Source organism: Anabrus simplex, chromosome 1, assembly GCF_040414725.1.
Source record: "Anabrus simplex isolate iqAnaSimp1 chromosome 1, ASM4041472v1, whole genome shotgun sequence".
NCBI classification, from domain to species: Eukaryota; Metazoa; Arthropoda; class Insecta; order Orthoptera; family Tettigoniidae; genus Anabrus; species Anabrus simplex.
Window position 1 is genome coordinate 348,928,249 of NC_090265.1, and position 13,291 is coordinate 348,941,539.

Genomic DNA, 13,291 nt, shown 5'->3' on the forward strand with positions numbered 1-13,291 from the left:
GAGTTTCACTACATCAATTTACTTCCAAAACAAAATTAAAACCAAACAAAAACCAACAATTATTATCATGCGATAAGACCAATATAAACATTTACAAACATCTACAAGCTGTACACCACAACTGTACATAGTTCTGAAGCCCACGCTTCAAATTAATTATATCCTACATATAAGAAGATGTCTCTTCCTAACCTTAAATATATTAGCATAATGGCATCATCACCGTGGAATCTATTTACCACGCCTCATAACTGTACCAAAAAAAAAAAAAAAACAGTCACCTCACTATACTCTTACTAAGCCATACACATCCGCAATGTAAAATGTCTGCTGTGAGATTAATAAATGACGACAAGCATGTCGTATTATTCAAAGAATGAGCAAGTAATAAACGCTTGGTCTACGTTTTCCTCAAGTCGTAATTAATTCTGTGCACAACATATTACCTCCAAATTACACGTATAAAAGACTGCCCACAATGTGCATTTCTCCGGCGAGGAATAATCCATAATCTTACTTACAAAAGAACACTATGTAGCATCTTCCACGAACCGCTCACCGGGAATGTGAATTAATGAGTAATGCACTCGTCATGACTGTAATTGTGCAGTAATGCACCCGTGAAGAACTTACACACCAAAGACTTCGCAGTGGAAATCGTCATCAACAGCAACCTCAAGAACAAGGATAAGCAACCGCAATAGTTGTGCACAGTAGTAATAATGAACTCTAAGCACGCACGCACAATATGCTTCGTCCATCACTCGATAACAAGTAACTGACTTCAACCGTCTTTCCCAATACTGTCGCTGTTTTCCTGGTTGCACAATCTTTACTGCTAGGCCATGTTTACACACTCTTACCCAAACAGAAATTTTTATATATATATATATGCTCGCTCCATCTAGCGTAGTGTCTGCTAAAATCCACAGGAAACAACACTACCACTGCCACATCTTCAAGCGTCTCTTGGTCAATGCAACCTCATTCGAATTCGGAGCTTTCAGATTGGTTACCAGCTACCGACCCGCAAATAGCAATCTTGCACGTTTATCCACATTGATGAATTGTCATCTTCAGTATCCACTTTCCGGCCTAAGCCCGGGTTTGTAAACCACATGTTGCAACACTTTCAACTGACTTGAACTGTCTTTCCCAATATAGTAGCTGTTTTCCCGGTTGCACAATCTTTACTGCTAGGCCATGTTTACAAACTCTTACCCAAACAGAAATTTATACAAAATATGCAATTTATACAAAATATCTAATTGAGAAGCTCTTAAATCAGTGATTATGGTTTTAGGAGTTAAAACCCCTTACAAGTAGTTATTCATATTTATATGTACATAGTTCTTCTAAGAACCCTAGGATAAATAAACGTCCTTATAGCAAAAGACTTCCATTTACCCTCCTTAATATTTCAAAAACTTCCCTCAATACATTCTCGGGGTCTGATGTTAAAAATTAATTTGGACTTTCAGCAAACCCTTAAGCCCAAGAAAACTAAAGATCGTCACTTTGGAAGAAAAATCTGACTTGGTGAAAAAATGCTCACACTTGCATTTGTTTTTAACCTCGCCCAGCTGGTCCCCTCAAGAAAGTTTGGGATTTTTTAATTTTTCTAGGGTTCCTGAGGACATCAGCTTCTATGGTAGCAAGTTTTTAGGTTCCGCGATGCCTGGAAGGGCTTCATTAATTGATGTCGACCAATCTCAATTCCAACAGATGACTATGCAGGATGTCTTCCCAGTGTCCCTCATCAGCACGGACATAGAAACCACCAGAACGTATTAAGTTAAATATGTTTTCATATTTTGATACATACTAAACATTTTATTATCTTATATACAGTGAAATCACGTTAGTGCACTCCTTATCAACATGTTTTCTCGCTTAGCACGTCGTAAATTCAAAGTCCCAATTCACATCGTATTAAATCTATATAAAAATACCGGACTTATCACGTCATGAATTATCGCTATTACCGCTTAGTATGATCACATGTTTCCTAGCCCTGAAAATGTTAATCGCCATTCCTTGTGGAAGGAACGTGATTTCCAACTCGGGTAAGAGCCCTCGCCACAGTTGCGTGATAACTCGAAAAGGCTTTGAATTCTTGAACTTCACAGATAAATTGCACCTTCAGGGAGCAAGTCATTAGCTTCAGAAATGCTCGGTTTTGCTTGCCGGTTAGCACTGAAACACCTGAATAACACAGTGAGCCTGTTTGTGCTTGTATTTCGCATTTAGATGTAGAATGACGGGTGGCAAATATTTGTCGCACGATAGCCTACATCTGGAACATAATCATGTGAAGTTGACCAGCGTGGTGCATATTTGTCTTGTGATAGCCTGATTATGGATACGGAAAAGGTCATGAAATTCCTTATTAATGAAGACAAAATTACAGTTTGTCGGCAAGTTGACTGGCATCTACATCTTTAAGCGCATAGAGTTGGCAGAATGTTGAAACTCACACCTTCCAGTTTTGACTCGATCATTCGAATCGATCTTGGTCGGTCAAAGTTTAGTTCGATTCAAAATGGCAGCCAAAGTCATTCTGTTACAGTCACACATGGTCGTGTATAATCTCCAATACATTGTCTAAGTGTGTGATAAGAAAAATAAAGTGTAATAATCCACTGGTCAGAAATAATTCATTGCTTTCAATACCAGCAACACAAATGAAAGAATAAACTCTCACACAGTAAATACAATACAATACAATACAATACAATCAGCCATTTCAATCATTAAAATGATGTGGCCTCTTTAAGTCGTGGGTATAGGTAGGCCTTCAACAGTCTTCTCCAAGTAGAACGGTCTTGGGCAGATCTCATCCAAGTGGTACCAGCGATCTTCTTGATATCTTTGTCCCATCTGTCCGGTGGTCTTCCTCTAGGCCTTCGATGTTCTCTCGGACTCCACTCCAGCACTAGTTTTGTCCATCTATCATCATTTCTTCGTGCAACATGGCCAGCCCACTGCCATTTTAAGGAGCGTACTCTCTCTAAGATGTCTTTAACCTTTGTAACAGACCGGATGTCATCAGCTCTTTTCCTATCTTTCTTTGTATAGCCTAGCATTGACCTTTCCATGGCTCTCTGCGCGGTCCGAAGTTTCCCTTTTGTGAATTCGTTCAGAGTCCAAGTCTCACAGCCATAAGTCAGCACAGGAAGGATGCATTGGTCAAATACTGTTTTCTTCAGATTTGCTGGCATTTTTGATCTTAATACTGAAGAATTCCTTCCAAATGCTTGCCATCCGAGCTTGATGCGCCTATAGATTTCTGGTCTTATATCACCTGTCATATTTATAATCTGGCCAAGGTAGATGTAATCACTGACCTCTTCTAATGGCATGTTCTTAATATTCACATTTCCAGCTTGAACCCATTCGTTGGACATAACTTTTGTTTTGGAAAGGTTTATGCTTAGGCCAATCAACTGACATTCTAATGCAAGATCTGTAATTAAGGTCTGGAGCTCTTCGAAGTCGTTTGCCAGTAAAGCAATATCATCTGCAAATCTCAAGTTATTTAGCCTTTTCCCATTAATTCTAATTCCCTTTTCTTCCCAGCTCAGCTTAGACATAGCCATCTCTAGGACCGCTGAGAATAGTTTCGGGGAGATGGGATCACCTTGTTTGACACCTCTGTTGATGGGGAATTCTGGGGTTGATTTACCGATATTAACGAAAGCTGAAGAAGTCTCATAGATATTGTTGAGCACTTGGATGTAAGCTGCTTCCACTCCTTGCTCATGTAAAGCTTGCATGACAGCTGTATGGCTGACAGAGTCAAATGCCTTTTCAAAATCAACAAAGGCAATGCAGAGAGGCAAATGATATTCATTTGCTCTGCTTATCACTTCTCTTACAGTCAGTATGTGGTCTATTGTGCTAAAATTACTACGGAAACCTGCTTGTTCAATAGGTTGGGCTGAGTCAAGGCTGAAACTGATTCGATTTAACAAGATCTTTGTAAAAAGTTTATACAAAATAGAGAGCAAGCTGATAGGACGATAATTTTTGATACTGTGAATATTTCCTTTCTTATGTATCAGTATGATCTTTGCTTTGTTCCATGATGTTGGAATTGAAGCCGAGTGCACACAGGAAGTGAATATTTTTGCCAAGTGATTTATTGTCTCCTCCCCTGTGAGTTTCAGGATGTCCACACAAAGCTCATCATCACCCGGCGCAGTTCCCTTTTTCATACTATCTAAAGCACACTTGACTTCCGAAGGGAGAATATCTGGAACATTAGATATATCATTTAGTTTAGGTCCATTCAGGGCTTCCTTTGGTTTGCTATACAGATTGCAATAAAAGTCTCTGATGAATTTCAAAACTTCCTCCTTTTCAGTAATTCGACCATCATTTCCATCTAGAGCAATTAGCTGCTTTTTACCGATTATGAGTTTTCGTTTGGCTGTCTTGAAACTCGTCTTGCTCTCTAAGCTTGTTCTTAAAGTGTCTTCCCTGAATTTCTGTAAGTCAGTTTTCATTTCTCTTCGTACTGCCTTACATATTTCAGAATATTCTATCATGTCACGATCAGTCTGAATTTTCTTTTCTCTCCTTCGCTTTAGCAGGGTTTTAGTTTTGTCACTGAATTTCTTTGGTTGGTCACTTTCCTTACATATGCCCCCGATTTCTTGAGCACACGAAACAATCATTTCTGCTAGATCTTCAGCCTTAGTTACATGGTACTTACTTTGAAGAGCTGCCCGGAATGATTCCGAATTGTTTTCTAGGTTTTTGAGATTGATTCTGTTGCTCTTCCTTCTTATGAGTTTGTTCCTTTCATATCTTACATTAAGTTCAACTCTTGCTCTCACAAGACGGTGATCACTCCCAGTGCTGAATCGGTTTAACACTGATACGTCTTTTACAATATGCGGTCTATTCGACAGAATAAAGTCAATCTCATTTTTTACACTGAAGTTAGGGCTCCTCCACGTCCATTTTCGTTCAGGATGTTTCTTAAAGAATGTATTCATGATGGACATATTGGTGTATTCAGCAAACTGGACTAATCTCTCACCTCTATCATTTCGGTCATCAATTCCATATTTACCCACCACAGTGTCACCTTGTTTCTTGGTACCGACTTTTGCATTAAAGTCTCCAATAACCATCTGGAAGTGGCAATCACTTCCCTTTTTGCAGGTGTTATCAAGGCTTTCATAAAAGGACTCAATTTCTTCGTCTGGATGGCTTGAAGTGGGAGCATACACCTGAACGATCTGCAATTTGTATTTATTCGACAACTTAAGGACCATTCGAGCTACTCTGCTGGAAGATCCTTCTAAAATTGATACTCTATCAGCAATGTTCTTGTTAATTAAAAAGCCAACTCCATTGAATTTCCCTTCCGGATCACCACAAAAATAGAACAAGTTGCCAGATTTCAAACGGAAACAGTCTTCCCCTTTACGGCGCACTTCGCTTAAACCAACAATACTCCAGTTGATTTTTGTAAGTTCTTTCTCGATCTCTTCTAGTCTGTCATTGCCTAATAGAGAACGACAGTTGTATGTACAGATCTGGAATATCTGTGAATTCTTTCCAACATTTCTTAATGCTTCGGACATCAAAGTTGCACCCACCCGGAGATCCGACTGTGGGGCTAATTTACCTCCGGAAGATTTAACGTTAATGCCACTCATCATGATTGACTTAAAGGGTATGAAGCATAATCACCACGCCTGCTTCAATGACGGATTGGTGATCCTCCCGCACTGATCGGCAATAAATACACAAATTCTGGGATTTATAAACTGGAATGTCAGGGATGCGGGTCAAGTTATGTCGGACAAAAACTGGTAGGAACTTCCTCATAAGATATACAGAACATCATAACGCTTTAAAATATAATCGTTTCTCTGCCATGAGTAACCAATAGATCAAGATCTAAATATTCTACAACGTGAACAAAAAGGTCCACTCCACTATTCAATATTTTAGAGAATTTTTACATCAGTATGGATCAATATAAGAACCCAGCCCTCAACTTAAATGGGACAAATGAAAAAAAAACCTAATATGGGAATCTTTTATTCTGATTGTTTGTAGTAAAAAACAGGAAGTTGCATCCGGGAGATAGTGGGTTCAAATCCCACTGTCGGCAGCCCTGAAGATGGTTTTCCATTTTCACACCAGGCAAATGCTGGAGCTGTACCTTACTTAAGGTGATGGCCGCTTCCTTCCAATTCCTAGGCCTTTCCTAACCCATCGTCGCCATAAGACGATGCGACGTAAACCCACTAGGGAAAAAAAGAACTCACAATTATTACACTCTGTTTCAGCCACCGCCACCATTATTCCGCATACTCCCATTCTCCTGCGAGGCCCGCCTCATTTCCCCACTTCACTTCCTTGCAGCAACACGTCTTGCGTCTCGACTGTGGGAGCAAGTCAGTCGAGAGCTGGACTCCACAATCAGGGAACACGTGTGATATAGCAGGCCACGTAATGTAAGTTTATTTTTCATTCTTCATAACTTAAACAAAATGTTGTTCCTGTTAGTCACCACTTTTTCAACCTTAATTCGATTTGTATTATCCATTTAACAGACTAAAATCAGACGGTTAAACTTCAATAATGCTTATGTACATCAGCCCAGTCGGAATACAAAAACTAAGCCAACAGTATACAGATACCAGCTGATCCACACCATAGGACAACAAAAAGCAATGTAAACAGAAAGACTTCCAGCTCAAGACTGTTTTTAACGACCACCGTTTTACAGTTTTTTAACTTTCATCATGTTTTTTAAAAACTTTTAAAATAACATTTCATTTTATGTTTTTAATACATCATACATGTCTTACTGAGGATGACCCAATGCCGGGTCGAAACATGTCTATTTATGTGTGAACTTTCGTCTTGACTAGTATTGACTAGGAGGATTAAAACAGTTTTTGTACAATTTTGTAAGAAGTTCAACCATCAATACAGATTCAACAATGAGATTCATAGTCTGTAAAGGGAGATCCTGCTCGTAAACTTCTTCAACTGTTATCAGAACTGTTTTACAAACAGAATTTGTTAAGCATTGATGCAACTGAAAGCAGTTTGAAACATATCTTTGAACAGGTGTCAACCTTGAAGGATCTATCACCTGATGTAGCAGTACATGCGTACAGTGAACTGAAGGACATAGTTAAAAAGAGTCCAGGGGCCTATTCCACAAAAGTACCATCTTGTACATTACAAGTTACCAGTGTGGGTTCTTGTAATGTATGGAGTTGTACATTTCTGTTCCATAAAAGATTGAAAGTCTCTCGTATATTACCAGTGAATTGTTACAAGTTTTACTAGTGACGACATATCAATAAACATACTATGTCACAGCACGAATCAGCTATTAACCTTCGTATTCCATTCGTTGAATTAGGTTATGCTTACCTCATTTATCGTAATATCATATTTTAAGGTATGTTATGCAGCAAAGATTCAAAGAACTCTTATATTTGTGTGAATTTCTTAATGCTACAATGTTATTTTTCAGTTTATTTCTTTGATGATAGGAAATTACTCCGTTATTATCACCCATTCTGTTCTTCCGCGATCCTCGCATATGTTCCATAATAGTCTGACATACCTTGGTTGTTATTAGGAATCAGATGCCGCTAATAACGATATTCAGCCACCAAACTTAATTGTAACATGATTGCACACTCTGCATGAATTGTTAAAATGGTGTCAAGAGAAACGAAGTTATTCATTTTCAAGGAAATAGAAAGAAGAAAAGATATTCTTTTCGGTGCATTCAGCAAGAGTCTGAAAAAACAAGACAAAATAAATGGTTGGATGGAAATATTTGACTTGGGAAAAGCTCATGGAGTTTTTGAGCGGAAAAGTTGGACTTACCGTATGTAAGAGATATTCTGCTCATTAATGATTCCAGGAATATCCTTCTTGGAACATGCTTGTTCAGTATTTTCAGGCCAACAAACAATTTGAGGAAATTTTATATCATTTATTGCAGCTACCACAGAATGTACTGACCTACAGACTGAGGATTTTGCCATTCCATGCATATCTGCAATACCATGGTACTGACCACCATTTCCTAGCCAATGTAGTGTTGTTAGTAACTGTTGTTTAGCAGAGAAAGATTTATTTCTGTTCGTAGGATGTTTTAACCTATGCCCAAGTTCTTCCACTTGTATTGTGCTTAACCTAAAATGCTCATTGTGTTCAAATATTACTGTATGTTAAACTGGAAATTTATTCTTTCCCTGTACAGATGGTAGTTTTCATTTTCATCACCATCATTATCACTACTGCTAGACCACATATTTATAAAAATGTAGCTGAAATAAGCATATTTAAATAGCACTAGTACATTTATATACTATTGTCCTTTCACTGGTAGAGAATACTGCCCAATTCACTACTTAGTTACAAGTACTAGTACTTTCGTGGAACACACCCACAAAACATCACTGGTAATTTGTAAGTATGGAGTAGTAAAGTACAACGGTAGAAAATTCTTTTGTGGAACAGAAATTCTGGTATTTGTACTAGTTGCCAGAGAATTCACTTGTAATGTACAAGTCCATACTTTTGTGGAATAGGCCCCTGGACTTTCAATGTTAGAAGATTTGCTGTTGTTACGTGAAGATAACAGTAATTTATATGGGTTCCAGTTTCTAATGTTGACTGTGAATGGTTTCTTTCTTTTTTTTTTTTCCACAGTTCTCATGTGTGCTAACAAATAGAAGAACAACCTTACAAAGACAAACTCAGAACTGTTGTCAGCGTGGAAGTTTGAACATAATGTTCAGTATCTTAGAATTATTGTCAGTGCATAATTTTATAAAAATTAATAAATTAATAAAATTGATAAAATAATTTTAAAAATTCAAGCTTACTCAAGAAAATTTTGTTTTTACTCAAGAATTCTTATCCTTTTTAACCAAGAATTTTAGCCCCTTTTATTCAAGAATTTTGAATGTGTCTAGAAATGAAAGTACAAAATCAAAATGGTACCAGCTAAATGTAGAGAAACATTCTACTGAGTGAGAAAATTACACTGCTTCTGGTGATATTTTGATGCCACCAAAATAAAAATCTGTCAATAGAACAGACATAATTAAAACCATTCTAAGGAGGAAAAAAATAAAACAATGGAGTACACACCATACTACTGACCTTATACATAAATAAATATCATGATGGACTTACACACTACTGAAAGGATTCAAATGAACCTCTGGAGTTCATATTTTAGACTTTAGGTAATGTGTAAACAGTTCTTTCCTACCTTCCATTCAATCAATCAGAAGAACACATTCCAAACTGGGATGACTATACTATAGTTTTCTTTCCTCTTTATATTTTAGCTGGGCAAAATGCAAAATGCAGGAAAGTCACACACCTGTTGTGGAGTGGTAGACAGTACCCTCAGAATTCCAGCATGTTCACTCCACACTTGTTTCCGCAAGCTGACTGGATGCCTCATTTGCAGAGGAACCAGAATAAAGTGACCAAAAAGTGCATCTCCATATGACACAGCAGCAAACTGTTCAAGCAGCTGAGCATACCTGAAAGTGAATTATCCATGCTATACTTCTTATTGATTGAGGTTACAAAGAGGTCTCTGTACATATTACAAATAATCAATGTATTTTCAAGCAATGTGTGGAGAATGCAAGTTATATCTTGTTCGGGTAATCGATTTCCGGCAGAGGAAAGACAGGGTTTTGTTCCATTTTGTTATGTAGTTCTCTTGGTTGTAGTTTTGAAGTTGATGTTGAGCTCTATGAATAAAATTGTCATTATGCTAAGGTAAAGGATTTGTTATTGCAAAAACAAAACATTTGGAACTGTGACAGGAGTACTGGTAATTTCAACATCAAGTTACATTAGAACAAGGATGACCAAACGCCAAGTATTATATGGTGCATTTACTCGCAAAGTGAATAAGCTTGAAGAACTGTACAATCTTGCAAATTGTGATCATGAAGAAATTTGTAGCAGGTATGCTTCACTTGTGGAAAAATACGAGAAGTTAAAACACATTGATGATTAAGTCTACAACGAGCTGCTGCAAAGGGATAACTTAGAGATATCATGCTTCAAACAGAGACAATTGCAGCGAGTACAACCTGAAATTTTTTAAGGCTTAAGGAAAGGTGTCTTACAAGTTGTAGATCAAGCTGTTACTGAAATCAATAGTATCTGTTCACCTTCTTCTAATCAGAGATTATTAAGACTACCAAAACTAGAGCTCAAAAGGTTGGCTGGGAATGTGAAAGGTTGGATTGGGTTTTGGACACAACTTACTAAAATACATGAAGATGGCAGCCTTAAAGATGAAGACATACTTGTTTATTTGATTCAGTGCATGGAACCTGGTTAAACTGCTTAGAAACTGGTAGAAAACTTTCCTCCTGTCTGTCGAAGTCTAGGTATGGGAAGGATGAGTTACTTATTGAATACTATGTTAGAGAGCTTTTATACTTGGTGTTAAAGAAAGATAGTTCAAGAACCATAACACGACTGTATGACAGTCTGGAAGGACAGTTGAGAGCCTTGATTCATTAGGCACCTTTTGCACGATCCACTGAATTCCATGCCATGCCACACCACCTCTCAGACACACTGTTTTTCCTTGCTGTCCACTTCCAGCAACTTGGCGGCAAACTTCTAGTCCTCACCACATCTTTTGCATCTCAGTTTGACTTTGGACCATGGATGCGAACGTTATCCTTGAGATTTATATTCTTACAAAAAGAAGACAGAGAGTACTAGGGTTCACTGGACCCATCCACTGAATTCATATTGCCTAAAACGAGGAGCTAATCATTTTCTTCTAGATGAATGTACCAGTGATCGAGAAAAGTTCTTCACTTACTTTCCTATGAATGGGAATTTATTTGATGAATTGTTGTCAATTCTTTAAGCAAATTTACAGCGTGAGAAAATGTATTCCACCAACATTTTCAGACTAAAACTTCAACTTGTGGCGCACACAATGTTGACCATCTGAACAGACTAATCTGATTTAGAGAGCTACCAGTCGCCAAGAATGGAAGAGACTTCAGGTCGGTTGACAGTGACCTGCTGTTGACAAGAGTGCAGTGAGGTGGGGCTACCCAAAGTGTCTCATGTGAATGCTTTGGGCCCTTTTCTACACCTCTGGTGGAGTGGAGTGGCATAGAAAGCAGTGGACCATGTGAAAGGGGCTTTAGGAGTAACAAAGGAGAAATACGCTGCAATGTTATTCCCCCTTGTGGAAAGTGCCTTATCAGAGGTTATGTTTGAAACTTGAGACAAGTATCATGTATTTTTTAAAAAAACCTCTATCAAGGAACCTGACTGTTGCTTGATAGAGTTCTTAAAGACTGAGGTCGACAGCAAGGTTCTTTCGAAGCTAATGAGAGGGTAGATTGAGTTAAGCAAGAAGACAAAACCAAGATTAAGAAGAGAGAAGTACCTTCAGCGGCTGCTTTAATTACAGTAGAGGATGTTTCAGTTAGTAAGGGAAGCAAGAACAACAAAGAAATAGCTTGTGTGTTTAGTAGCAGAACCACACATTCTTCTCAAGACTGTGCTGTAGCTATTGACTGTTCTCTAGAAGAATGCCAAGGAACATTAAGGAAAAAGGGAGCTTGTATCAGGTGTCTATGACAGGGACATTTCAGTGTTAAGTGTAAGATGTTTGTAACATGTTCATTTTGCAGAGGGAAACATTATGCTTTGATGTGTGTGAAGACAGCCTCAGATGAATCTAAAGGTGATTCAGTTTTAAATACAGTTAGCATGATAGCAGGTAGAAATGAAGGAAAAAGTCCATTTAAGGCAGGTTTCCATTTTATTCAGGGTTCTGTTTATACGGGTTTTATAACAACAACAACAACAACCATCTCAACCTCACTGAACCATGATGGTATTTGCTGCCTATTTTGGTTAAGTGATTACATACACAGTGATTTTCCACAGGAATTCAGACAATGCAAGCAGTTATTTCTGTAGTAACTCATGATTATGACATTCCTGGCAAAAATTTGATCGAAATCCACCCTTTCTTAGATGTCATCAAGATTAAGAACTCTTATTGTGATACAGTATCTGGTGTGTTTCAGAGGTGATAATGTGGACAAGTTTTAAAGAAAGAGAAACAGAAACTTTGGAATTTCTCTGAAATGGATTTTGTTGTTAGTAAGTGTTTCTTTTAGTGTAATTACTCTGATCTGTGGTCTTTCAAAACTTTCATGTTTTCAATTTTGATAGGAGTTCATTCCTGAAATATGGATAGTTGTATATTAGCCCATTTTCCTTTGTGAAATGTATTTTTCTTATCATGCTTTTATTGAGATTTATAAGTTTTATCAAAATGAGGGGAATGCGATTTTTGAAACCTGTATGTGTTAAAAATTTCGGGTCTTGTTTCCTATTCCCTTCTATTCTCCCCCTTTTCTGAATTAAGGTTACCGGGCGAGTTGGCCGTGCGCGTAGAGGCGCGCGGCTGTGAGCTTGCATCCGGGAGATCGTGGGTTCGAGCCCCACTGTCGGCAGCCCTGAAGATGGTTTTCCGTGGTTTCCCATTTTCACACCAGGCAAATGCTGGGACTGTACCTTAATTAAGGCCACGGCCGCTTCCTCCCATCTCCCAGGCCTTTCCCATCCCATCGTCGCCATAAGACCTATCTGTGTCGGTGGGACATAAAGCAACTAGCGATTGGATTGAATTAAGGTTATTTTTACTTGTCATTAAGATTACTTGCTGTGTGGTTTTAGTTTTAATTCAATGTATTGAATTATCTAATTTCATGTCTTCTGACATTTTATGGGAGTTTTTATTACGGTTGTTAGTCTCCCTTTGTTAGAATTTAGTCCCACTTGAGTGGAAAAAATCCCACACACACGTATGCATGCACGCGCACGTTAAGGCTGAAATATAAGTCACAGCAATTTGTTTTTCTCACACAAATGCAGGATCTACGAGACAAATGGAAATATACAGATGGGAGCGGAGAGCATGAGGTGCTGTGGAATGTAATGAATAATGATGAGTAGGTTTACTAGGTGTAGGATATAAAGCAAGGAAACTGTCCTTGTGCTACATAATGTTTATTCTCGGAGAGTACAGTAACTTTTACTGTAAATCCTCAAAGTAGTCCCCTAGATTGTTCATACAACACGTTGCTGATGATGTGGGAGATTGTTTTGCATAAGACCAATTTCATGTTTTTACCCGTATTGAACTTACTACTAGTATTCACAATTCTCGTATTTATTATTCAAATAATTCAATACATAAAATGTTTATTGT

At 38.0% G+C, this 13,291-nt stretch overlaps 1 protein-coding gene across 1 annotated transcript in view; it reads right to left on the reverse strand.

Moving 5' to 3' along the window:
• LOC136866038 (RNA polymerase II-associated protein 1) overlaps positions 1-13,291 on the reverse strand; it is a 379,305-nt gene that overhangs the window by 38,661 nt on the left and 327,353 nt on the right. The window contains exon 22 of the mRNA XM_067142667.2: positions 9,392-9,557. Coding sequence (XP_066998768.2) covers positions 9,392-9,557 — 166 coding nt within the window. The remainder of the gene's footprint in view (positions 1-9,391; positions 9,558-13,291) is intronic.